General features: G+C 36.9%; 1 protein-coding gene across 2 annotated transcripts; it reads right to left on the reverse strand.

Moving 5' to 3' along the window:
• Nucleotides 1-1,479: 1,479 nt before the first annotated feature.
• SPTSSB (serine palmitoyltransferase small subunit B) lies at nt 1,480-27,742 on the reverse strand. 2 transcript variants are annotated; one of them, XM_054681227.1, is made up of 4 exons: nt 27,144-27,742; nt 15,865-15,957; nt 6,320-6,359; nt 1,480-2,466 (listed from the first exon to the last, which is right to left on the reverse strand). In XM_054681227.1, the coding sequence occupies exon 4, from the start codon at nt 2,432-2,434 to the stop codon at nt 2,204-2,206; it is 231 nt and encodes a 76-aa protein (XP_054537202.1). In that variant the 5' UTR covers nt 2,435-2,466; nt 6,320-6,359; nt 15,865-15,957; nt 27,144-27,742; the 3' UTR covers nt 1,480-2,203. The 2 variants fall into 2 exon arrangements, with proteins under 2 accessions (XP_054537202.1, XP_003950276.1); XM_003950227.4 differs by lacking the exon at nt 6,320-6,359.
• Nucleotides 27,743-27,746: the final 4 nt, after the last annotated feature.

Raw genomic sequence — 27,746 nt, forward strand, 5'->3', positions numbered from 1 at the left:
TGCTGATAGGTTTTTTTTCCCAAACTATTTTTGATTATGTTTTTTGGACCCTGTATTTATTATTTTGACTGCTCAGAAGAAACACCTTCGAAGTGACATCCTGGGGTGGTGCTTTGCAATAATCTTTTATTAAGCTTTGCTGTGTCTGTTCATGTTTATTTTAACTCTCTTATTTTTAGATGGAGGATTTTTTGAGAAGGTCAATGCAGTATCTTTGTGATTGAATTCCAGGAGTACTTAGCAGGGGTCCATGTATATAAGCGTGTTGAATCATTATGAACTGGGAACGCATCCAAGTTCATGCTTAACTGAGAATTCTCTTTAAATATTTAGAAGTGAAAGCAATCTTTCAAAATAGTCACGTGGGCCTTGGAAGCATAGAAATGGGTGAACACAGCATCCTAGGTACAGCAGCAAAGGTGACAGCTGGGACCTCAGCTTATCATTCCTCCAACCTTGGCTGTCTCCTAACGCTCTTCCTTTTATTTGATGGAGTTCTACTTTCAAACGTTGGTGACACTCATCCCATCAACTTTCATCTGTTCATTTTGTCCTCCCCTGGGTTTTCGTGTGCAAAATATTTGCAGGGCCCGGTGTGGTCCTGACCTGGATTTGCATCCTTGCTATGCTACTAGCAGCTACTAGTAGCTGATCGACCTTGAACAAGAAATGTAACCTTTTCAAGTTCCAGGCTCTTTACCTGTAAGTAGGAGACCTTTATACCTACTCCAACATGGAAAATGTGTCCAGCATGGAGAAGTTCCTTGATAAATGTTAGGTTTTTGTTACCATTTTAAAACCAGTTACCACATTGGATTACTAAAAAATGATAAGCTGGGGAGAAATATGCAATGTAACATCTAGATATTTAGTGCAATATGAATAAAAAGTAAATCTGGAAGTAGATATTTACTTACAAAATTAATTTTATTTTGCAAAACTCAACAAATACATGTTCAGATCTGGTTTCTCTTCAAAACATGTGTTTGTTTTTTTAACAAACATGCAAGTTAATTTGGCATGCCAAACATCTTTCTCTCTAGCTCGCCTTGGAAAAATTTTTTTCATAACACAAACAAGGGTGCAAATATTGTCCAAACCTATTTACATTTTTACCCTCTAGGATTACATACATTAATATTTATTGGGAGGAAAGCAAAACTGCAAAACGTAGTCTTTGTCATTCACATTTGCTTCAGCAGTATAATTAAAACCTTATATTTGTTTTAAAGATAAACAGTTTGAAGGAAATTTAATAAATCTTGTTTTGGCTCTGCAAAGGAGCCACCATATCAAAGCACTTAACTGGAGCTGTTGAATTCCTGCTAGTAGAATATTACTTCCAGCCTATTTATTAGCTTGTCTTCCGGTGGCCCAATACATGCTTTTTTTCCTCTACACTGAATGAAAGTACAAAAAGAAAACCATTTCTTTTCTCTTTTTCCCCCAGCATCATGCGAGGCAAGGCAACACCACAAATACAATATCTGAATTTACTTTTATTATACTTTAGTTTCTTACACTTAAAATTATTTTGTATTATAATACTTACTTGGTTATCTAAAATCAACATTGTTGATTTTAAACGGTTATAAAGCCAGACTTTAAGAAGCATTTAAAACAATTCATGAACTCTGTATGAAAGGAAATAATTGCCTCCAGCTTATTCTTTTGCATTTGAAGTAAAAGAATTTCCAGTATCATCAGTTTACTAGAAAATAAGACTTAGGGGGTCCATATAATTTATTCACATCTTTTTATACATCGTAAACAAGGATAGGATACTTCTGACAGTAGCCTATAAAGATTTTTTAAAATTTATCCTTCAGTATAGAATAAGTGTCAAGCGAGCACTTTAAGCATGATTCTGGTAGGTCTGTTAGGAGTCTATTTTCCAGAAAAATTTTGTAGGAAATTGTTCTGATTTTAAATAAACTAAATTCATAGATTTGTGTTGACAGAATATGATTTGTGAGGTAAAGTCACTGTATTATCTCCGGTCTAAAGCACAATGTAGCATGTGCGAAAGAAACTGAAGAGACATGTATTTCAAACTCCAGGCAGAAAGGCAGAATATAAGAGTGCATAGAGAAGAGAGTGCTTTTCAGGTCAGATAGTGAAGGAAGACACAATAGTTACCTAAATCAATAAGTTGTAAGCAACATATAAATATGCAATGCCATTTCACTGAATGTGAACAGGATCAATTAGAAATTGTACTGTGATATCCACATATTTTTGAGAAAAATTCCCAAGCCAGGCGAATGTGGATTGGAATAAAGACATAGGCAGTGTATACCACCATAGCAATAATGGTTAGTAAGATGGTGTTAAACATAGATCGCTCCCAGGGCTCTAAAACAGCACAGCAGCTAATGATTTGGTATTGATAGTAGAGCCAGGAGAAATATTCCTTCACACGCCTCAAATCCATGGTTGGCTCCTTCAAGCTGCAGTAAGTTTGTCCTGTTAAAGAATGTAACAGATTAGAGGATGAGGAACCAAACATAGAATCTCTTTAAAATTTCATGATCTCAGCATGTTAAAATCTTTCAAAGATTTGTTAAAGATCATTGAATATATTATTAATATATGAATATTCTGTAAAATAATACATACTATATTAACTATAAAAATTAATGTCACCACTACTAATAATTACTACTAAAATTGGCAGCAATAATACTATTAGTAACAGTAACATCTATCTAAACATGACAATTGTTAGAAATAACTTTAGTGATAATGGTACCTAAAAATTGAGGTTAGCCTCATTTTCCTGAGCCATGTATACAAAGAGAAATAAAAGTGAACCTAAGCACAGCTCTGAGGAAGAGACTTTTGAGATAAGGTCCAAGGGATCATTATGAGTCAAATGGATAGAATAGACAGTGAAGTGGGGAGAACAGCCAAGACAGAGGGAACAATATGTACAAAGGTTGGAGGTGGGAAGAAGTAGGTTGGTTTTGAGGGGCCACGGAGGGAGAAGGGAGCAGGGAGTGTGATGACACTGAAGAGGTGGGAATGGCCACAGTGAGGCCAGGAGCTGTAGGGCCTAGTTGGATAAGTTAACTGTTTTATCTTCAACCTCTGAGTTAGGGCAATGCTGTGGTGGGTTTGAGAGGAGGAGGCTTTAAGTTCATGTGGTAATGCTGCATTCTGGAGTCGAGTTGAAATGACTTTGGAGCCCAAGTATTTCAGAAAATCTGTACCTCTACTCTTCCCTAGGGCATTACTATTTCAGAATCAACAGTGTACTGAGAACCTGTTTAAAATATTCTTAAATACTCTTCATTTTTACAAATGAGATAATATTGCTTATTTAGAAATATTAACTTTTCTCTATATGTTGTGGCTATTTATTTATTTATTTGTTTTTGAGAGAGTCTCACTCTGCTGTTTAGGCTAGAATATAGTGGCACAATCTTCGCTCACTACAACTTCCACCTCCCAGGTTCAAGAGATTCTCCTGCCTCAGTCTCCTGAGTAGTTGGGATTACAGGCATGCACCACCATGCCCGGCTAATTTTTTTTTGCATTTTTAGTAGAGATGGGATTTCACCATGTTGGCCAGGCTGGTCTTGAACTCCTGACCACAGGTGATCTGCCCGCCTCAGCCTCTCAAAGTGCTGGGATGACAGGCATAAGCCACTGTACCCGAACTTGTTGTGGCTTTTACAAATGCATTAATTGTTGGGCTCGGTGGCTCACACCTGTAATCCCAAAACTTTGGGAGGCCAAGGCAGGCGGATCATCTGGGGTCTGGAGTTTGAGACCCGCCTGGCCAACATGGTGAAACCCTGTCTGTACTAAAAATACAAAAAATTAGCTGGGCATGGTGGTGGGCACCTGTAATCCCAGCCGCTGGGGAGGCTGAGGCAGGAGAATCACTTGAACCTGGGAGACCTGGGAGGCAGAGGCTGCAGTGAGTCGAGATCTTGCCATTGCACTCCAGCCTGGGCAAAAATTCTGTCTCAAAAAACAAACAAACTGCACTAATTAAGTGATGAGTAATGTGGTTAGGAGAATTCATTCATTCATCGAATGAATACATTTTAAGTATTACCATGTGGCTCCTTCTGAATATTAATGGCTTCGGAAAGACTTTATTCTCAAAGGCATTACAGTCAGGAGATGCTCTTCCAGGAAGCAGCAAACTGGACCATGTAACAAACATGCAGTGATCGAGGGCCCAGGAATGAGCACTAAGTGGGAGGAAAGGACATGGAAAAATGCTAAGGCATGGTGGGACAATAGTCTCAGGTACTAGAGAGGCTGAGGCCAGGGGGAAGGATCCCTTTGGTCTAGGACTTCAAGTCCAGCCTGAGCAACATAGTGAGATCCTGGCAAAACAAAACAAAACACTCTAAATTTTAAAAAAATTGCATTGATTAATTTCCCGGCTATTGCTTTCTCTATTAAAATTAGAATTCCTTGCTTGGGCAGCCCTAGCCGACACCTTAATGATGGCCTTGAGAAAGACCCTGAGCCAGAGGCATCCAGCTAATCTGTATCCAGATTCCTGAGCCATAGAAACTTCAAGCTAATTAATGTCTATTGTTTTAAACTGCTAAAAGTCAAACAATCAATCATTGAATAAAAGAAACAGCAGATAAAAAGCACACCAACATGTATAGCACCAACAGTGGATACATGGTAAGATCTTGATCACAAATACCCCAAATCTGCAATGACTTTAAATCTGGCTGTTTTAAATATACTTCTGCACTGCTAACCATTTAAGCAGTTAAGACTTAAAAAAATTTTTTTTTGCCAGTTACCACAATCTCAGCCCTCTAAGTAGCCAGAACTGACATGTGAAAAGTGTCTCTTGAAAACACTGATTGTCTCTTTTTCTCTGATTCATTTTCCCCTTATTGATGATAAGCAATTTTAAAGACAGTTTGTGTGTCATTTCTTATCATGAGAAGGTGAGAAGAGGGAGAGTTGGTTATTATTGGTGAACCATCTGCTACAATCTATTGTTAGAATGCACACTATTTTTAGGTTCTAGATTTGCTTAGGTAATATATTTCTACCTTCTGTGAGTCAACTTTCTTATCTCCTGTGGGACTATATACAAGATTAAAAGGAAAAAACCACTTTAGACAATTTGATGAGTAATGTGGTTAGGAGAATTCATTCATTCATTGAATGAATACATTTTGAGTACTACTATGTGGCTCCTTCTGAATATTAATGGCTTCGGAAAGACTTTATTCTCAAAGGCATTACAGGCAGGAGATGCTCTTCCAGGAAGCAGCAAACTGGACCATATAACAAACATGCAGTGATCGAGGGCCCAGGAATGAGTACTAAGTGGGAGGAAAGGACATGGAAAAATGCTAAGAAGAAGGCTAGAAAAAGAGCCTGCATTTGAGGAAATAAGATGACAGAAATATGAAATTAATTATCCACTGATAACCTGGAACTAGATGATAGCAAACATTTTAAAGTCCTAAATTTTCACAGTGAAATGTGATATTAATCTATCCACTTCCTTAGAGACCTAGTGCTATATCTCAGCAAAGCTAAACCAAGAACTTGAAATGCTTACTTTATTCAGGCACACCATGCATCTCCTGTTTTTAGTTAGGTGCTTTTGAAAAGATGACTTTCGATATATGGAAAAGAAGGAGAGAGTAGTTTATTCTTTTTTAAAAAGAAAAGTTTCCTCTAAACTTGATGACTTTAAAAATGTTCTTAGATCTTTCATGAGATTGTGTATTCAAAGGTGGCACTCCTAAGCAGACTGTGATGTGGCTTCAGGCAGGGGTACAGTGGCCTGGATACAGTTTGACTCTGACATGCTGAGACAGTGATAATACCTGCTGTAGCCTGAATGTTTCTGTGTTGGAAGTCCACTAAAAGGTTATTTCATAACTGGGAATGCAGAGTAAATGATTATTTCTTATTTCTGATTGTTACTACTCTTTTATCAATGGGTGGTGATTTCCCTCTCATTAGATTTGTGTGCGGTGGAGAAGGAGATGAAGTTACATCTCCTCTCTCAGATAGAGAGGGAGAAGATTTGAGACTTATGACTCATTACACAGGGGCAGGACTTTGTTCTGGCTTGGATGGAGAAGAAAGTGAATAAATGTAACAATTTAAAAAAACCACATGTGGTAACACGAACACTGCTGTATGAGTCATGGAATGTGAACACAGTTGAGGGGAGCTTGCAAGAAAAGTATTGGCTGGGCTTGCTCGGGGAGCTCTTTGTTGTTGTTTTCTGTTTTGGGGAACAGGACTGGAAGGAAGTTAGGTAACTGCAATGAAAGAGGCGTAGCAGGTGATTTGGTACAGTGGCATTTACCTTGGAAATATTGCAGAAAACGTGATCAGTAGCCCTCCCCCTGCCAAAAAAGAATTACCCCAAGTTACTGGATTTTCTCATTAAGGAATTTCCTATTCTAAAGGTAGCTATTCTCCTGGGGAAAAAAAAAGACTTAGTACATTTTGGTTTAAATTTACTTCTAGAACATCAGAATCAGGGACTGAACAGTTAGAAGGGCCTAAAGTTGATTTTTGGGTTAACTCCTTCTCAACTCACTTTGGAACTCTACATCAATCACTCAGCTTCATTTTTTTTTGTGCTTCATATTTGGAACCTGAAAATCTGAGAAGTGATAAAAGTGTCCTGCCAGTTGCAGAGAGAGATGCTGTATCTAAAAAGAGACTCTTTCTGTACTCACAGTAGCTTTCTTTGGAAACAGCTTAATATGACTTACTCAAGTACAAGCCCTCCTTTAACTGAGTAATTCATTTATTTAAAAAATTAGAAATACAGCGATTTCCTTCCTAAGAACACAGTATGGAAAGGGGGATAAAAATGAGTAACTTTACAGTGGAGAAAACTGATAAGCCCTGCTTCAGCCAGGTGGTCAAGGCCAACATTGATCATTATTAATCATGTTGATAATAATCATGATATGAATAATCTTCATGATATGATGTCAAAAAAGACACTTTACCTCTGTGATCTTCTTCCCAATAACCCATAGATCCAGCCTAATCATGAGAAAGGTATCAGACAAATTCCATTAGAGGGACATTCTACAAGATACCTGACCAGTACTCCCCAAAACCCCCAAGGTCATCAAAAACAAGCAAACTGTGAAAAATTGTTATAGCCAAAGGAGGCTAAAGGAGGCATTATGACTAATTGTAATGTGGTATCCCAGATGGAATCCTGGAACAGAAAAGGGACATTAAGTAATAACTAAGGACATATGAGTAAGGTAAGAACTTTAGTTAATAGTAGTATATCAATATTGGTTCATTAATTGTAATGAATATGTTATACTAATGTAAGATTTTAAAGGGGACACTGGATTCAGGGTATATGGGAACTCCCTGTATTGTCTTCTTGATTTTTCTGTAAATCTACAACTGTCCTAAACAATGAAGCCGATCCAAAAGAGAAAAGATTAATTAGGAAAGCCTTCAAAGGTCCAGAGTTATCCCTATTCTAAACTCCAGTGAACTTTGCTGAAGCTTTACTTCCTATCTGGAAAATTTTTCCCAATAACTATGTACATAGATGAGTAATATCCTTGCATAAGAGACTGGCTTTTAAAATTTCTTAAACATAATAAAGAGGAAAAATACATCTTACATTGTGATCCATGGTGTATACACACACACATACACACACACAGAGAGAGAGAGAAAGAGAGAGTCATATAACTGAAACAAACGTCTCTCAAAAGAATACTTTGCAGAGCATGCTGATATTTTTATTCTATTCTGTTCCATTATATTTATTCTTATCTATTCTAGTTAATTCTACCTTATTTTGTTATTCTCTTCTTTCATTAAAAACATCATGATTGTGTTTACTACATTGATTTCTTAACCTACTAATTGCAACCTGAAGTTGGAAAAATCCAACTTTAAGGCTTAAGTGTTAGCTTCTCTAAGATGTCTCTGTACTGTCCAATATGGCAGCCACTAGTCACACATGACAATTTAAATGTCTAGTGTTTAATAGCCACATGTGGCTAGTGGTTACCATATTGGAGAGAAAAGATATAGAATATTTTCAACATTGCAGAATATTTTGTTGGATGGTGCTGTGGACTCTCCATCTGTTGCTTGCACTAATGAAATAGCTACCTGCTTGTCTCTTTTTTACCTTACAGTCTTCTAAACTGCTGCTAGAATTAACTGTCCAAACTTAACAGATTCATTTCTCTTCTTGAAAGCCTTCAATGGCTCTCCATTTCCTATGAAATAAAACCTTCGTTTAAGGCCCTTCACAGTTTCATTTCTTCACCTCTCCAGTTAAATCTCTCAACTCTCCTGCTAAATGCCATTCATTCTAAAGCTTCTATGTTTTCATTCATGCTCTTTTCTTTTCTTGAAATTTTCTTGTGCCCCTTCTCTGCCAGATAAACTCCTATTTTAAGCTATTGCTTAAAGAAGCTATTTTAAGGCATATCTTCTATATCCTTTCTTCTATGAAACATTCTCAGAAGACCCCTCCCCTGCAAAGGAAAATATTATTACTCTCTTTTATGTGTTACCATTGTAGCAACATTTTTAGTTATGCACAGTCTGTTTCCCCACAAGACTATGAGGGCTTTGGGTACTGGGAATGTGCAGCATTCATCTTTTTATCCCCAGTGCCTGGTTGGTGAGCTGGCCTGTTGGCTGACTGACCGATTCAGCTGTAAGGTGGTTGAAGGCAGGAAGCACACTCGAACGTACTTAATATTTCCACAGCACAATGTGGGGATCATAAAAGGTGCTTCTGAATTCTCATTGTCTGCTTTCAGGCAATGAGTTTTAGACAGATTATTTTGTGAAAATTCAGTACAATCTGTTTTTTTGAAGCATGGAAGGGAGCTGGTGCTAAATTTTTAAAAATATATATAACAAATGCTTTTTTACTTTCTTATAATGTTAAAAGTTCATGGACTCTGCAGGGGAATAAGAAAGACTTATGAATTAGTTTTAAATCCTATTGAAATAGCTCTTAGAAGTGCTTACTCTAGGTGAGTAATAATTTAAGATTGATAGGTAGAAAAGTGGTTCTAATGGGAAAAATTCCAGGATGGGAACACCTGGACACTTGAAGACTTGAATTCTATTGCAGCTCTTTTCCTCTCTTTCTATTTATTTATTTTATTTGTGTCTTTGGGTAAATTCCAAAATCTTCTTGTGTCACAGTTTCTCCATGTGTAAAACTGAGATAATTGATAATTGTCTCTGAGCCTGTTTGAGTGATGTAGTAAGGAGAGTTGGAATGGGTTTTAGCTCTTTAGACGTAATAGTAACATTCACAGCAACTGTAGTGTCTTGTCATTACTTGTAGATTTGTAAAACTTTAAGCCACTTGCAAGATTTTACTAAATTATAGACTCAAAGAGTCTTTGTGGAATATAACAGTTACTTCAACAATGGAGTGATTTGTATATTTGATGGGGAAAAAACTACCCCTTATTTATGTTTGCTAATTGAATCATCTAGTACCTTAAAATAAATAAATAAATACACACGTTTGTAGCCATGATTGCTACATGGCTTCACTACTTGAAAGGTATTGGAACCTGTAAACAAATGGCCAAATATTTCTTGGGCAGGGCCACCACATACTGTTGTGTGGGCTGTGCACTGCACAACCAATGTGATTGTTCTTGTCTTGGGGGCCTAATCACAAGCTGCATCTTCATGTGAGCACAATTAGATTCACAGAGATACAAAGACATGCAATTTCTTATTGTATCAGAGACATGAATGTGGTTTAAGTTTATCTGATTAATGGGGCAAAACCTTATATTGCTTCTGTGTAAGAATTAGACATAACCTCAGTTTATTGGCTGATCAGTTTCCAGATACCTTGCTCTACATTCTCTGTGGGTGACCCCAATGTTTTCTGTGCCCTACAGAAAATTCCATCCTTGTTTAAACTTTTGGAGGAGAATTTTCTTTTCATCTTAGAATACTCCCCAGCCTTCCTTTGGCAACCAATTCCTCATGTTGACAGCAGAGTGAATACCAGAAGTCAGACCAGAGGTGAAGATTTGGAGTCCAAGTTTTTAGGGGAAGCTGAAAAAAACAACTTAAAAGTTTATGATGAATCAAAGGTAGGGAAGAAAATCGAACAATCATAGGGAAATTAAGGAACTTTCTCTACACATTCATTAGTTGGATAATTTTATAGACCCTCTAGAGATAAGAAACAAACAATTGTAAGTCAAAGCACATTATTGCTTTAGGCAGCAAAGTTACTCTAATTAAATTTTATAACCTTATACTTGGAAGTTTACTGAAATAATATACTAGAAGGAAAAAGTCTCACTAACAGTTTAGTCAAGTTGTTGTTGATACAGTGTTTTGTGTTATATACAATAACAGAATGTTTTATGGCTACCTGAACTCACCTTATTTTATTTATGCATTTATTTATTGAGACAAGGTCTCGCTCTGTCACTTAGGCTGGAGTGCAGTGGCATGATCACAGTCATTGCAACCTTGAACTCCGGGGCTCAAGATATCCTCCTTCCTCAGCCTCCCAAGTAGCTGGGACTATTGGCACATGCCACCATGCCCAGCTAATTTTTAAAAAACAGTTTTGTAGAGGCCAGGTTGTACTTTGTTGCTCAAGCTGGTCTCAGACTCCTGGCTTCAAGTGATCCTTCCACCTTGACCTCCCATAGTGATGGGATTACAGGCGTGAGCCACCACACCTGGCCTGAACCAATTTTATTACCTTTCATTTGTCATTTGTATTAACACTAACAAAAGCAAAACAATTTTAAAAACATGTATTTCTAGTCCAACTATCAATTGGAGTCATTGTGCAACATGGTATGTGTTGAGTAACTGCAATTTCAAGGCAGTCCTATTTTTTGGTCATCTTCTGATAGACTACAGAGGAATTTATGAATGAAAAACTTCCAGCTGGGAAAGAAAATTTGGAATTCGACTTTAACAAAAATTCTCATGATAATATAGAAAATACTAAATTCAGATTAGATTAATCTCAATATTGTGTGGCTATCAAAAAGAAGAAACATTTAGAAAATAAAGAGTGCCACATACATTGATGCCGAGTAGATATTAGGAGTAGGAAGAGAAATTTGTAACAAGGGAATGGTCTATCTTGTCTTGCTTCTGCTGTCCTTTCACTTCCTAACATAGAAACAGGGTAAGTATCCCTGTTTATTTCTGGCAATACTGGAAGGGAGAGTAGGGCTTCTAGGTCAAGGTTTAGCTACAATGTCCTTTCTTAGGATGAGCTTCTTTATAACTATTTTATTTAAAAAGAAAAGAAACTTTGTTGTTATATAAAGAAGGAAAAGGGAAAATATATAGCTTCTGAGTGGCTTTTTCCTTTTGAATATATTGTTGCCAAGGGCTGCCAGGTTGTTTTTAGAAGCAAAAAGCGAACAAACTGCAACATTAACAATGGCATTAAAGCCATCAAAAGTTGTTTTCTAAGTCATTAAATGTGTATCCACATTCACAGAAGCATTATTCACAATAGTCAAAAGGTGGAAGCAATCCAAATGTCCATGGACAAATGGATGGAAAAAATAAGATGTGGTGTATACATACAATGGAATATTATTCAGCTTTAGAACAGAAGGAAATTCTGGCACATGCTACAACATGGATGAGCCTTTTTGTTGAAGTGAAATAAGCCAGTCACAAAAACTGTATGATTTCACTTACATGAGGTATCTAGAGTAGTCAAACCCTAGAAACAGAAAAATGATGGTTGTCAGGGACTGGGGAGATGCAGAAATACAGAGTTACTGTTTAATGGGTATAGAGTTTCAGTTTTGCAAGATGAGAAAGTTCTAGAGATTGGTTGAAGAACAATGTAAATATACTTAACACCACTTAACTGTAGTCTTAAAAATGGCTAAGATGTTAAATTGTATGTGTAGTTTACCACAATTAAACATTTTAAGAAATCAATGAATAACCCTAAAAATTATGAAGGACTGAAATTTTAAAATAAACTTTAAAACAGTCTGAATAATATTTTTAAAAAGTTATTAAAAGTCAATAAGAGTCTCAAGTTGGAATGGGGCATTACTAGTCTAGCAAAATCACATCGATGTACCATACAAAGCTGAGTAAACAAATAACCCCAAAGGTCTTCAAATAATAATTGTGATGTCCCAATTGGGGTTCCCTTCTTGGTTGTCAAAATAGAAGGGGAAAACTCAGAAGAGCCAAACCCCCAAGAACCTTCTTGAGATGAGAGCTGACATATTTAGGTTTATTCCTGGCATCAGTGAAATTCTAATAGCTTAATCTTCTACAGTACTTGTGGGAACTGTGAATTCTATGATATGCTTAACTGCCTTAGGAAAGACTTGCTTGATGTTTTTTCTAAGGCCTTTGTTTTTCTTAAGAGCTAGAAGCCTGACCATGAAAAATTAAGCCTTTTTCTCTTCCCTACCTATTGTTATTACATTTTATGAATCTTCAGCAACTGAAGACTTTTATCCAGTGAATAATTTGAGGGTGAAAATGGTGAGTTACTGCAATATTGATCTGTCAGGAGTACGTTGTTCTCAGAGTTCTGCCAAAGCAAATCTGGTTGTATAAGGAGCTGGTCAGCCAAGACCTTTCCAATAGTGTTTTCTAATACTAATTGTCTGTTTTCTTTTCACTTTTTTGGGTAATATTGAATAGATATGTTTATACAACTTTTTAAAAAAAACATATTTATCTGTCTCTCCCACTTCTGCTTATTCTTTATTTCTTATTACATTATCTGGAAAGCTGTGGTGATGAGGTCAGTGTTTTTCTTATTTTGGTGACTGACAACATTGAACTTTCATAGATGTGATTTTGTGACAGTAGTAATCTAGCCTGCTGCCCTTTCATTGCCCTCAGTTGACCTGCTTCTGTATCTCAGTTATTAACGCTTTTACAGAAAAGAGTGGAGGCTGGGCGTGGTAATCCTCGCACTTTGAGGGGCTGAGGTGGGAGGATCGCTTGAGCCCAGGATGTTGAGGCCGCACTGAGCTGTGGTCATGCCACTGCACTTCAGCCTGGGCAAAAGAGTAAGACTCTGTCTCAAAAAGAAAAAAAAAATAAAAATAAAAAAGGAAAAGAAAAGAGTGGAGAACTAGGCAGATCAGGCCATAGAGACACGCATAGCATTGATAAGGTGCTCTCTCTGCCAACCCCTGAATCAAGGGACATTTCCCTGCTTGGTTGGTTATACTGCTGTATTCCAGGTCAAATGGTTTCAGAGACAGAGGGGAGGTGAGAAGGGAAAGTAGAAGTTTATAGTCAAATTCATGAGTATTCCGTGAAAACATGTTGCTTTAGGCACATAAATCGCTTAGATTTTATAATCTTATACTTAGAAGTGAATTACTGCAATGATATACTAAAAGAAAAAACTCTCATTGACAATTTAGCCAAGTGGATTTCTGATTCTCCTGAGAATAGTGTGGATATATTACTGTTGGGTTCATCCTCCTTCACCTGCTCCCAGCCATATGGCTACCTACATGCTTCCAGTGCAAAGAAAAGGAGTGGTGAGATAAAACGATTTACTCCCTCTGAATAAAGCTGGCTTGTTGTCAGGACGAAGGCCAGAGGGAATCTTCCAAAACATAAAAATACTTATATTGGGATATTGTAGTAAGTCGGATATTAGCCGCCCAAAACCTATGTCCATGTCTTGGAAGCAGTGAATATGACCTTTTTGGAAGAAGAGTCTTTGTAGTTCAATTAAGTTAAGGATCTTGAAAAAAGAGCATCCTGTATTACTCAGATTAGCCTTAAACCTAAGGACAACTGTTTTTAAAAGAGAGACACAGAGAAGGCCCTGTGAAGACAGGCGAGATCAGAGTTAGGAAGCCACAAGCCAAAAAAAATGCCTGAAGCCACCAGAGCTGGAAGAGGTGAGGAAGAATTCTCCCTAGAGCCCTTGGAGGAAGTACAGCGCTGCCAACACTTTGATTGCAGACTTCTAGCCTTTGGGAGTATCAGAGAACAAACTTCTGTTGTTTTAAGCCGCTAAATCTGTGGTGATTTGTTACAAGAGCCCTAGGAAGCAAATACAGATATCTTCCTTAGAAATGGTAGAATCTCATAATGTGATCTCTTTGCAGGGAATAGAAACTTTTGTTTTTGTTTTTTTTGGAGATGGAGTTTTCCTATGTTGTCCAGGCTGGTCTGGAACTCCTGGAGTCAAGTGATCCTCCTCACTTCAGCTTCCCAAGTAGGTGAGAATATAGGCGTGCACCACTGCCCCCGGCAGAAACAGCAGTTTTCAGTACCAGTGTGGTAGGCAATGGCTAGATGCCTAACTTAAATTATCCCTGTTTTAAAGATAAGGAAACGGAGGCTCAATGTGTCATGAGGGCCATGTGGGGAGCTGGGTGAGAATCCTGCTGACAGGTCGTACGGTGAAGTGGTTACAAGCTTGGGCTCTGGTCCTGTCTGGGTTTGAATCCCAGCTCTGTTCTTACTAATTTTGTGACCCTGGCCAAGTTACTCAATCACTCTGACCCTCAGTTTCTGCAGCTGGAGAACAGGAATAAGATAACTTCATTCACACAGATGCTGGGATGATTAAAAAGTATAAAATATTTAGAATAACACATAGGAAGAGCTAAGTGAATGTTAGCTATTATGATTACTACCACACTATTCTAACATGGTATTGCTAGATTATGACTACCAGGCAAAGAATGAAAGAGAATGGGATCATTTTTAAGGCAGGGCATATGACTTTTATTGGTTACTAAATTCAAAACCAGTTTTAGAGAGGTTATTTTTCAGAATGTTTATTCAATTTTGGTGTGGCTGTCATAAAGGGGACAAACAGGCTTCAGCAACCTCAATGGCACCTGTTCTTTGCTGAATACCTTACAGTGTTCTGCAAATGCCAGGCATCCTACAAGTATTTTTGAATTAGTAAAATCAAGGCTTGTTATCAATAATGTTAAGGTAATATTGAGCTTTCAAAAATATTTTGAAATGAAGAAATTATTGCCAACCATTTCAGAGTTACAAATCTCCAAAAACACTGTAGCAAAAGGGGAAGGATTGGGAAGCAATCATTCATAAGATAAATCTATTTGTTTTTGTCCACATCCCCTACCCTTGGCTGATAGGTCACTTTTACTATAGGTCACTCACTATAGATTGAATAAAAGTGGACAGGCAGCTAGTAGTATCTAGGTGTTTTTTTTGTAATTCTATTTCCTTTTCTTTCTTTATTAAAAATAAAGGAACCAGAAAAAAATTAATGTTCTGTTATAAACATTAGGCATCTTCATTTTAATTGTTAATATTTTTGGAAAATAATGTTTTCATTTTACCATATTTTTCTCTTAATTTGTCTGATCTGGGTAATTAAATGCTTATTAAACATATATTCCTCTCTTGTACCAAAGGTCTTCAAGGATAAGATGCTGCTCCAGTTAAATAAAAGATGAAGGATGTCGAAACACAAGCAGCCTTTAACCAGTAGACCCATAAATAAGACAGTAGCTAGTGCTATGCAATTCTAACACTGGCAGTTGTGCTGGGATTGGCCTCTTCTAGGCTAGGAGTTCTTAACCTGGAGGTCAAGGACTTGGGGGGAGGGTCCTATGGACCCCTTGCAATGTATTCAAATTTTGCATAAACATTTTTCTGCACACATTTCAAAGGAACTTGGAATATCCGTAAGTTGAGACCTCCAAATTACTAGAGCTAATTGCCCCATTTTTTTCCTTTGTATCATCTCAAATTCCAATATAATATCTAGTGTATAATAAATGTTTGCTGGCTGCTTAGGAGAGAACTAGATGTGTTAATGACGCCATCTCACAGTGAAAAGGGGCAGATCTCTCACAGCAAGCCTCCGTGATATAATCAGAATTTACTTGCCTAAGAAAGTCCAGGTCTGGGTCTTCAGCCTTGCTCCTTCACGAAATGATCCTGTGTGGGTTAGTTCTCCTCTCTGGGTTGCTGTTTCCTCATCTGCAAAATAAAGATTTGAATTAAATAAACCAAAAGATGTCTTCAAATTTTAAAACCATTCTGTCCCATGTAAATGGTCATTAAGCCATCTAGATGGATAATCTCTCACAAAAGTCTAGAATGTGTTATAAACACAAGGCACATCAAGCCAGCCTTATTTGAAAAATTATTTTTAGAAAAGGTCACAGTTTGAAGATATGCCATTGGCTAGTGATTCCGCAATCAGGACTATAAAGTGCCACAGGTACCAGGGTTGAGGGGAGGCCCAAGGAGGGACAAAGGGAGGGGCTAAGAACACCCCACCTCACTTCTTTTGGAGCAGACTGCTTTTGATCTGCTCTCTAATTCAGTTTTTGGGTGAGATTTTGTTTGTAGAAAATATTTCTTGACTTTATTAGTCTCTCTTAATATCCATGGGGGGCACGGGGAAGAGATTAGATTAGTCACTATCTATAAAAAATTTGTCTTTAAAATCACATTGGATATAGTCAGAAGCAATAAGGCTTATATCTTATTGTGTCATTTATTTGATGTGGAACATCAGGTATGTCATACAGTCTTTCTCAGTCTTTTTCCTCATATATAGAACAGTGATATTGTCTTATGCATATATTAGGTGTGAGAATTAAATGAGAAAATATCTGTGAAAATGTCTTGTAATTTGTGAAGCATCATAAAGATGGTTAGTGTGTCTTCAGTAGTTAGCCCCAGATTTTTGCACTTTGCCCTGACCATTTGTAGCTTTTTTGTCCATATGAATTAAGTTAAGAAAAGTACGTATCATCAAATTTCCAGATGATCCCATGTTATGGTGTAGGGGGATAAGAGACTTAGCAGATTGCAGATTCTGAGGGTAAAATGGGGAAATAAAAAGGTCCTGTTCTTCCATACAAAAAGACAATTGGTAAAGATAAGATTGGAGAAAATTAGCTTATAAGGAGTCCCAGTAAAAATACTAAGGATTTTTTATTGGCTTCAAGTTCATTTTAAACCAATAGTTTTGTGATATGACTGCCAAATAAATAAATAAGTGGTCCAATATTCTTACATATCTATAGAAATATGTTGTCTCAGATGAGAAAAAGGGGATATGGCTTCTGGCTTTGATTAGCATTCTTCCTCTAGCTGTTAAAATGGTCACTCCAGCAAGCTAAGCATATCCATAGAAAGCTAGATGGAGAAGTCCTGGAAGGTTTCCTCTGGGAAATGCTGAGAGAAGATTTGGGGGGAGGAATGTGTCATGGAGGTCTTAAAAGATCTAAAAGGTATTAAAGGGTGTTATAGGCTGACATGGAGGAGAAGATTTGGAACTGTTGTTTTGTTTTCAGAGGTGAGTCTTAGGAAAAACTTTAAAAAATCAGAGCTGTCTAAAGCGGAATGGGTTATGTGGTGAGGTAGTGAGAGCTCCATTAGGAAAATTGTCCAAGCAGAGGCTAGACAACACCTTCTAAGGGTTGCTATGCATCAGGAGGCAGGTTTTAAGAAGATATTACTAAAATCTCACCGATTCTAAGATAGTATTTCTACAGTAGAATTAAATATTCCACCAGAGAATTATTTACTTTGTTAAAATGTTTTTGTCATATTAAAAAAAGTGTGGAGTTTGAAATTGGCAAACTGGAGTTTGCTATTGCATGGTATTTGGATATTGTTTAACCTCTTTGAACATTAGTTATGTCATCAGTAACATGGTGATTATCAATTATTTCTGCATTATTGTGGAGATTAAACAATGCAACATTGGTGAAAGGTCCTTAGTGATGACTGGTCTTAGTAAGGGCTCAAAGATAGTAACTTTCGTCCCAATTATTATTTGTTCCTTCTATTTTCTACATGCATTTTATTTCCTCTTATCTAACAGATTCCTTTTAGGTGATTCTACTGAATCCTTCAGGGACATATGATATAAGTGGGTGAAATGATAACTCCCATGAGCCTCGTAGGAAGAATTCACCCCGAAGGAAGTTAGCAGATCACAGAGGTACTGTTTTGTATTTGCATTGATGCTTGTTTCCTCCTAAATAGAGGTAACTTGTGGAACAGCTTTTCTTTGTTGTTGTTCTAAATTATAACCTGATTTTCCTGCCCATCAAAACCAGAACTAGGCCAACCTGATTGATTTATTTTTTCTTTGTTCAAAGTTTTAGGCAATAAAACAACCTACTAAAATTTTAAGGCCCAAGCTCTCCATCGCAGAGTAGACATGATATCTGCAGCCTCTAGGAGTAAGAAGGGTTAGTAACTGAACTATTGGGCTCAGTTATGTATGTTTCTATGCCTAATTTTTCTATCAATAAAGTGAACCTAAATCAATTTTACTTAAAATTGCTCTTCAATGGGTGAATTAATAAAGGAGAAGCAGTTTACTCTTCTTAGAAAAAGATCAAACACATGAGATCCTGTTCTCTCAAGCATACTGCCAAATATTAAGTAAGAATCTTCCACTTCAAATGCATTGAGCTAAGGGACAAATGTACTGCGACTGCACCTCCCCATGACAGACCTTTGGTAAAGAGTTCACATCAAATTTTTTAAGTTGTTCACTTTGTTTCTTAACTACTTTTTGCTTTTCCTTCTAAAAATCAAATTTGTACTCCACAGCATTGACTATTTTAGACTCATTCCCCACCAAATATAAGAATTTATTTTTTTGATTCTATAAACAAGAAACAAATTAGAATCTATAGCTAATCAAAATTGATAACTGTGAGAGTGGGAATGATCAAGGTACAGCTTGTTATTGCTTAAACAGTTGCCTTGTTTATGATGACAAGTAATTACATTAAAAAGCTGCATGACCAGACTGTGAAATAACTTATTTAAAGGATTGTTAGAGGAACTGGGGCTATTTAACATATATTATTCATAAAGCCCATGAAAATTGAGTAAGCGCTTTCTACGGTATCTAATTTAGTGAGTAGTAGTGATATTATGTTTGATTACAAATGTAGAGTTTAGACAACACTTATAAGAAGTTGTTGAATTTTTCTGTTGCAGCTTTATACAATATGATAGTAATAATAATACGTACAAATGTATGCTTCTTTGTATTATTTACAAATATATATATTTATATCCACTAATATGTATGTATATCATTTGTAAATTTAAAAGTAACCAAATTAATTTATCATTTTAAAATAAGGTGTCAATTATGTTCTTAAGAGTTTACAATTGCTAAGTACTAGATTAGAAAGTTATTTATTTATTTCAAAATTTCATTTCCATTATGTTGGTTCCATTATGTTTAGCTTAAAAGATTTTAGAGAAGACCAAATGTAAACTTTTTAGGAAAAACATTTCTTTATTTTAACTCTTAACCTCACTAGAGAGATAAGGTTCTATGTTATGTGACAAATAATGCTTCTCCATCAATAGTATAATACATTTAAAAAATGTCTCTAGAAATAGTACAGTTAATCAGATTTTCTTGACTATTTGAGTGACAAGTACTGACTTTTGTATATTAAATTCAATATTAGTGAAGGTAGATCAGATAAAGATAGTAGCTAAGTCAGAAGACTTTGCTGACAACTTTAAGAGAAATATTGTTGCTATGCTAATAGACTGGTTTTTAATCACAAAGAATAATTTCTTTGTTTATTAATAGTTTTAACTACTGTTGAAACCATACCTGCTCTTATAGAAATAAAGTATCCCCTGAAATATCACAATAAAAATTATAAAATATTATGAAAAATATAGACAACCATAATTTTACCGTTTTTAAAAAACTTTGTATATTGTTAACACTTTAGATTTTTTTCTATGCATGTTTTACTTTCACACTTGGTTGTAATCAAAGTATGTATTTAATTCTGTATTCTGATTTTTTCAATTAATTTTGCTCAAAGGGATTTTTAAATATCTTTACACAGTTTTCTAATCATCTTTCTAATGATTGCATTAGGCTAAATTTCAAGGTACCTCAAGATTTATTCCATTTGTACCACAAACATTTATTGGTCACTACTATAAGCTTAGCATTGTTTTAGGCACTTTACAAAAACTTCTACCCCTGTGCAGTCTATGGGAAGATGACACAGGATGTATAGATGGTACATGAAAAAAAAATCCATAAAATCTCTAATTCAGTGCTATTACTATCCTAGTGTTAAATACTTCAGTTTTTCATTAAGTTGCTGATTATTAGCCAAGGCAGTAAAAAATATGTATATATGTTTGTGTAGATCCTGTGGCAGGTTTAAATCTATTAAACTTAAACTACTTTTTTTTAAAATTTCTCTATCTAAACAGATATACAGCAGTCATAGCCTAGTAATAACGCCAGAAAAATTTTGAGACCAAAGGAGAGTTCTGCCTGGATAGTTGATCAGGACGGCTTCTATTTTCAGTGGGCCTGGGCATGTGTGCCAGGCATCACATGCTTTCCTTCATGTGTGATGGCTCCCAATTCAGAGATCCCACAGTCATCAAAGGTCCCTATCTGAGTAATTAAAAATGTTTTTGAGCGAGATTTAAAATTTCCTATGAGGATCCCTTTGGTAGGGGAAGAGCCCAAGCATATTCTCTCAGATAGAAGTAGAAGAAAGCAGCAAAGTTACTGGGTTTCCATATGTTGGTCACAGGTTAGCTTTTCATCTCATTTAGTTGGTAATAGATAACTCCATATGGGGAGGCACTATGCTAATTTTGATTAAAGGTCACACACAGAAAAAAGCATTAGATTTTCAAAAGAAACAAAAAGATAATACAATACCCTTAGATTTAGATAAGACTAAACTTCAAATAAGATGCATCCATATATATATAATATATATTTATTTAAATTTTTTTTGCTTTATTTTCTACTTCTTCATCAGTGAACATTCATTGGTGCTTATTTCTATGAGGCACAATTAGAATGTTCCAGAACATAAACATGAACTGATATTTTGGCTATATATGGGGAATGTAAGTGTGGTATTATTGCCCCAGAAAAGTTGCTTTGGGCATGACATCTTGCGCTTTTTTCCTTCTTTCTTTTTTTGAATCATTTTAACTTTCTTGTTCAATAGGCTATTTACATTTATTCCCAAATTCTCTTTTTAATATTTTTATAGATATTGAACTCAAAGTGATAACTTTAGCTTGGAATTACTAATTGAAAACCTTTGATCTTATAATGGAGCTGAAAGAGCAGGGATGCAATACTTAAATGGCAAATTGTCACCTGGAAGCTGCCATTTTATACTGATAATAGTAGCAGATATTTATTGAGCAACTTATGTTTTGGAAGTTTGATAAGCACTTTATATGAATTACTTTATGCAGCTCACTTAACAACAATATAAGAGATGCACTACTTCTATACCTGACAAATCATTTATCCATCCTTCCAGCCAGCTAGCCACTCAGACAAGTATTTAGCAAGGATGTAGGAGGGATATAAACTGTCAATAAGATAGACACGGTCACTGTCCTTAGGCTGCTTTCTAGAGAAGAGGAGGAGCAATTAAGCAAGCATCCACACGCAGTGTGGTTTATGCTATGATAGGGAAGTGTAAGGTTCTCAGGGGCATAGAAGAAGACTCTAATCCAGTCTGGAGGAGGTGTCAGGTCGGCAAATCAGAAAGTTGTTGTCCTTATTCCTGTGTTCTCAGACATTTTGTTGCAAAAGGCATATAACATATCATCAGAAGGAAAGGTCTTTGAAATAAGGTCCTCTTCTGTCTTGTTACCTAAGTGCCTACCACATAGTAGCTGCTCAATCAAAATTTGTTGAATGAATGAATGAGAATTCTAACGCTCCATAATAACTCCCTTGTGACAGGGGGTCTTTTGACTTATTTCTAACTTTATCTTTATTCTGAATATTCTTAAACACTTTTCCTCTAAGCCTGAAATAAATGTATCCTTTTGACTTACAAAATCAGGTCTCTGCTCCCTTTTAAGCCATTACTAAAAGCTCTAGTCCAAGAAAGCTGCTGCACCCATTATATTTCACTAGAAAGAGACCTCCTCAGGTCTCCTTTAAACCAAGTGCCCTGAGTAGGAATTCTGGGACAATCTGGTAAAGTGGAGACTGGTTGCTTTTTCCCTCTTTTTTTCAGTTGGTCTGTAGGATTTGATGCTCTGCTCACTTTCCATAGTTCTGAAAGACTTGTTCTCCCTTTACCTGGGCATGATGGCCTGGAAATTTCTCTTACCTTACTTCTCCCCAACACTTTCACTCTTCAAACGGTATTAACTTTGGGGAACTAGTTCTTAATTATTTACCACACAATTCTCTGGAAGACTGTAAGAATCCAGGACAAAGCTAGAGGAAGAGGCCAAAAGCAAACTAATTCTCTGGAAGACTACAAGAATCCAGGACAAAGCTAGAGGAAGAGGCCAAAAGTAAACTGAAAGCCCAGGCTGATGATTTCTTTGAGCAATTTTTGTTATTATAATGCAGTGATTTACATAGGTTGTAATTCGCGAGAGCAGGTGTTGGGTTATGTCTTCCTTATGCTTACTTGGAAGGCCTTTGTGCTGATATACTATTTTTTTCTGATGAAACAACAGCAAATATAGGCAGCAAAATAATCTTGGTGGTTGAAGCTAATGGCAAGGGGAAACCAAAGCTTCCCAGGGGAAGAGAGAAATTAACTGGGAGCTGGTAGTCCTTTTGGTGAGTTACAGTGGCCAGGTTTGTATGTGATTTTACATTTTTCTAATTGCATGATCTTAATTCCTAGTCTGATCTCACTATTTAAAATTGTAGCTCATTCTTTTCTCTGTTTTATGTTTCTTCAGAGCCCTTATCTTCATTATGTAATTTACTTATTATTATTAATGTTTGACATCTTGGGAATTTTTGTCTGTTTTGTTTATTACTTATCCAGGGCCTAGAAGTGACCTGGTACAGGGTAGGTGTGCAATAATTCATTTATCTTTTTTTAATCTGTTGAATAAATGAATCATTAATCCTGATGAAAGCAATATTTTAAAAGTAACTATAATCAAGTTTTTTCCTACATATATTGATTTTATAAACAAATGGCTGGGCCAGGTGCAGTGGCTCACACCTATAATCCCAGCACTTTAGGAGGCCAAGGTGGGTGGATTACCTGATGTCAGGAGTTTGAGACCAGCCTGGCCAACATAGTGAAACCCCATCTCTACTAAAATACAAGAAAATTTAGCTGGGCGTGGTGGCAGACGCCTGTAATCCCAGCTACTGGGGAGGCTGAGGCAGGACAATCACTTGAACCTGGGAGGCGGAGGTCACAGTGAGCTGAGATCATGCCATTGCACTCCAGCCTGGGCAAAAAGAGTGAAACTCTGTCTCAAAATAAATAAATCAATAAAAATAAAATAAATAAATTGCTGGACATTAAAAATTATTTTATATAAATCTTTTAATTAGAGAAAATATTACAGTGGACTTCTACAAAAGCTTTGATGGTCAAAACCCACACAAATCAGCATGATATGCTCCTCAAAAACGTACACATGAAAGAATAAGCCTGTGCTGGTGAGAATGGAAAATTCTGAGGTTTCCTGAAGCCGGTAGACTTAAATCCCTAAAGCTAAGGGTATGGTTTGTTTCAGTGAACTAATAACTGTCTGGCAGCAAGGCTGAGGCTGCTTGCCACCCCCATGACACTCTGAGGCTCACTAGTTTTATATTTCCATTTCTGGACGAAGCATTATCATTTGATTTCATGGTTCTTAGTACAGGATCAGGCAGCTTGTGGGAACTCAAAACATAAAAGATGAATAGAGGAACATATTAATTATTTGGGAGAGTCTCCTGCATTTGAGGTTGTCGTAATCACAGCAGATGCTTTCTGACAATGACATGTTAGTATGCTGTGAAGACTTCAGTGGCTGCTCCAGCTTTTCCTCTTCCCAAGACTCTCTGGCTTTTAGGGCCAGTCTAGTGTAGGCAAAACTGGGTTAATCTGAGTAGAAGGCAATTACACTTTTGGCTGAGATCCAGGTACCTTCCTCTCTCACCCAATGTGGGCCTGAACAAACTCAACCGCTGGCCTGAATCACTGATAAAGGACTAGACATATCTAGAAGTAGGAGGAACAAGTGGCCTCACAGGTCCTGGATTAATATAATGAGTTGATGAGTCCAAAAAGATATAGCATTGCAAGCAAATTCTTTGTAGGACTATACTAATGACATCTGACTTAATTCTAGGTGGAGAAAAGTTTGGGCAGGCATGTAAACATATGTGAATCACATAGCTGTGTGACACCTGTGAAATTCTTAAATATTTCATATATTTTAATGTGGTCATTGGGGAAAAGCCTCACATAAACTATTGGTCAAATGGCACATGCGGATTCAGCAACTCTAAGTTTTAAACCCATTTGTTCTTTTAATACTCTGGAAAATTTTTTTAAACCAGCTTTATTGAGATAAAACTCACCATACAGTTTACCTACTTAAAGTACACAATTCAGTGGTTTTTAGTATATTTACAGTATTGCAACCATCATGACAGTCAATTTTAGACCATTTGCATCACCCCAAGAAGACACACTGTAGCCTTTAGTCACTCCCGTTTTCTCCCTAATCTTACCTTCTACTCCAGCCTCAGGAAACAACTAATCTACTTTCTCTATAGATTTGCCTATTGTGGATATGTTATGTAAATAAATCATATAATATGTGGTCTTCTTTCACTTAACGTAATCTCTTCAATGTTCATCCATGTTGTAGTATGTATCAGCCACATGATTTTCATTGCTGAATAATATTTTATCATTTCATTCCATACTACATTTTATTTATCCATTCATCATTCAATAAACAACTTGGGTTGTTTCAATCAGCTTCTTTGGGTGTTACGAGTAATGCCACTATGAACATTTGTGTACAGTTCTTGAACGGACATAAGTTTTCAATTCTCTTGAATATATGCCTAGGAGTGGAATTGCTTGATTATGTGGTAACTCTATTCTCAACTTTTTGAGGAACAATCAAACTCTCTTCTATAGCGATTGCACCATTTTCCATCCCCACCAGCAATACCAGCAATATATGACAGTTCAATTTTCTCTACATCTTCTCTAACACTTGCTATTATCTCTTTCTTTCTTTCTCTTTCTTTTTCTTCTTTCTTTATTTTCTTTCCTTCCTTCTTTCTTTCTTTCTTTCCTTCATTCTTTCTCTTTCTTTCTCTCTCTCTCTTTCTTTCCTTTTTTTTTTTTTTTTGTGATAGCCATTCCGGTTGGTGTGAAGTGGGATTGTATTGTGGTTTTGATTTGATTTTCATTTCCCCAACCACTAATGGCTAGTAAACACCTTCTCATGTGTAAATTGGCTGTTTCTACCTGCTCTTTGGAGAAATGTCTATTCAAATTTTTTTGTCCATTTTTAAATGGGTTGTGTTTTTGTTGTTGAGTTCTTCATTTTCTGTCTTAAGAGTGGAGGATGGTTGGAGGAAGAGAGCCTCAGAACTCTCAGTTGCTCTCATCTAGAATAGAGCTCTGAAACACAAAGCTGGGGATGATGAGTAATGCTGGTGGCCTGCTTCTCTCAGGGTATACTGTAGACGAGGATCTAGGTTGAGAGGGTGCCCTGTGTTACTGGCTGCACCCATCCTTAGTGGGACATCATCACACTCAACTGGAGAGGGTGGGGAAATATATTGTGGTTCAAGCGTCACAATTGTTTGCAGTTCTTACTGAAATATAAGAGATTGTCTTGAATAAATGAATAAATTGTCTTCATGCTGTATGTCCTTAGGACAATTTCCAGGAACTTTAAATGGTTATTTATCTATAATTTTCACCAGTTATTGTTGTTTTTAGGGAGTGGATTTGAAAAGCTCTTCACATCACCATTCTGGAAGTGAGTCCCATTTGGATCATTTTTTATGAATATTTTGTTTCTTTTATACTTGGTGGTAAGATAGTGGTAAAACTCTCTTTATAATTAGCGTAGTAGAGATGGAATTGCTGTACAATTATAAAGGGCAGTTTTTATAAAAGTATTTGCAAATTTACAGTGAATTAAGAAAACCAATGAGAGTTGAGAACTGGTTGATTTTCAACTTCAAATCGACTTTCAACTTCAAATCTAGTCGAATTCTAGAATGACCATGCTTTGTTTTGACAAATAATTTTTAATTTATCGTCATTAAATAGTTGTAAATAAATATCTGGATAATGAGAGTGACAGTACATTTCATACTACAGCTTGTTGGTTTTGGTCTAGTTATCTATGTACAAAGCCTTCACAGCCATTGAGAAAGTCACCGAAATTACCTGTTTTAAACAGCATAGGAATAATTCAGATGTGGAAATCAAGTTATTAAAAATTCAACACTTTTATGTATACATTTTAGAATTTCACTAGCAAAAATGACCATGTCTTTCTTAATTTTTGTCTAATTCAAAATAAGTACTGCACCACAAAGTCTTTTTGAAAAACAACTTTCCCAACTCCCCTGATGCAGTTATTTGGACTTTGGGGCTAGTTCTTACATTTAACAATTCTTCAAACTCCTTATGTGATTGTGGACTGGGCTCATATGTGAATTGCCAACCAGTTGAATGTCACTTTAGTTGAAACAAATCTGGAGTCCAACTCATATTTAAAATGCTACTCTAAACATTTCCCCACCTTCTCCATCCCCATGGCAAAGTTAACTATTTAGCTAACTCTAGCTGGCTGTCTTTTGGTGAAGAAGTTTGGTTACTTATAAAGGATGACTTAAGTATCTTTGAGAAAATACATACTGCTTAATACTTACAAGAGAATGTTAAAATGTATTCCTTGTTGGAAATTCTTCACTTTTTGGCAGGTGACTTGTGTGTACTATTGCCTAAAGTACAGTAGTTTAAGTAGCTTATGGGCAGAGAGGGATTGTATAGGAGCACGGAACTAGGTAAAGATGAATATTTAAGAAGGAAACCAAGCACAACCCAATGATATTTTCCTGAGTCGTTAATGGACTACACAAAGGTAAATAGTGAAAATAGCAAAGAAATTTTTTCTTCTTTTAGTTTGGAAAGTTTCAGTGTTAAAGTTTGGCTTCTACTGAGTGAAACATCTTAGTTTCCCACATAGTGAAAGGTAAATGGAAAAATCCATCAATTCTGAAAATTGTAATGCAGTTAAATAATAAACTGATAAATTGCATTAAAGCTCAGTATTAATTTTTTCCTCCTATAGAGACAGGAATTCTATCCTACTAAAGCTACTTAACAGTTCAAGTAGGTATTTTGGAAGATGCTTACCTCCCAGTTGGGTGTATCTCCCTGCGGCTTAGGTGAGCGCCGAGGCTTTGGCTCCTCCCCAGCTGCTGCGAGCTTCCCACTGCGCCGGGCGCCTGGGAGCCTCCCGGAGTTAGGTGTTCGGCCCCGCCCTCGGGACTCTTGCTAAAACTCAAATTCTACCTGGCTAATTCCGGTGATTAATTATTGACAAAAGGAAAACACTCCTACGCAAACTTGTGTCCAACCGCACTGCTCCCAGCGACTCCTTCCAGAAGAGAATGCCTGCTGCAACACTCCCCTCCCCCCTTTGCTCTATGGTCCCAACTTCTCATACGCTGCCACTCTTAGTCCTGGGCGATCAGACTGGTCCTCGGAGGAATGCAGCCCAACGACTTCTACATTTTAAAATCTGGTTTTCTGCAGCTCGTTCGCACTTCTCCAGGGACCAGCCTCTCGAGAGGGGGCGCTTTCCCGGTGCAGGGGAAGCCGGGGCTCCGAGAGCAACAGAGGCGGCTGAGGCGTCGCTGTCACCTCCGGCTGCTGCAGTAAAACCCCGAGCCGAGGCGGGGACGGGGAGGAGGGGATAGGGAGGCGCCCTCCCCCGCTCTGGGGCTGGGATCCCCG

The sequence above is a fragment of the Pan troglodytes genome, chromosome 2 (assembly GCF_028858775.2).
Source record: "Pan troglodytes isolate AG18354 chromosome 2, NHGRI_mPanTro3-v2.0_pri, whole genome shotgun sequence".
Lineage (NCBI taxonomy): Eukaryota > Metazoa > Chordata > Mammalia > Primates > Hominidae > Pan > Pan troglodytes.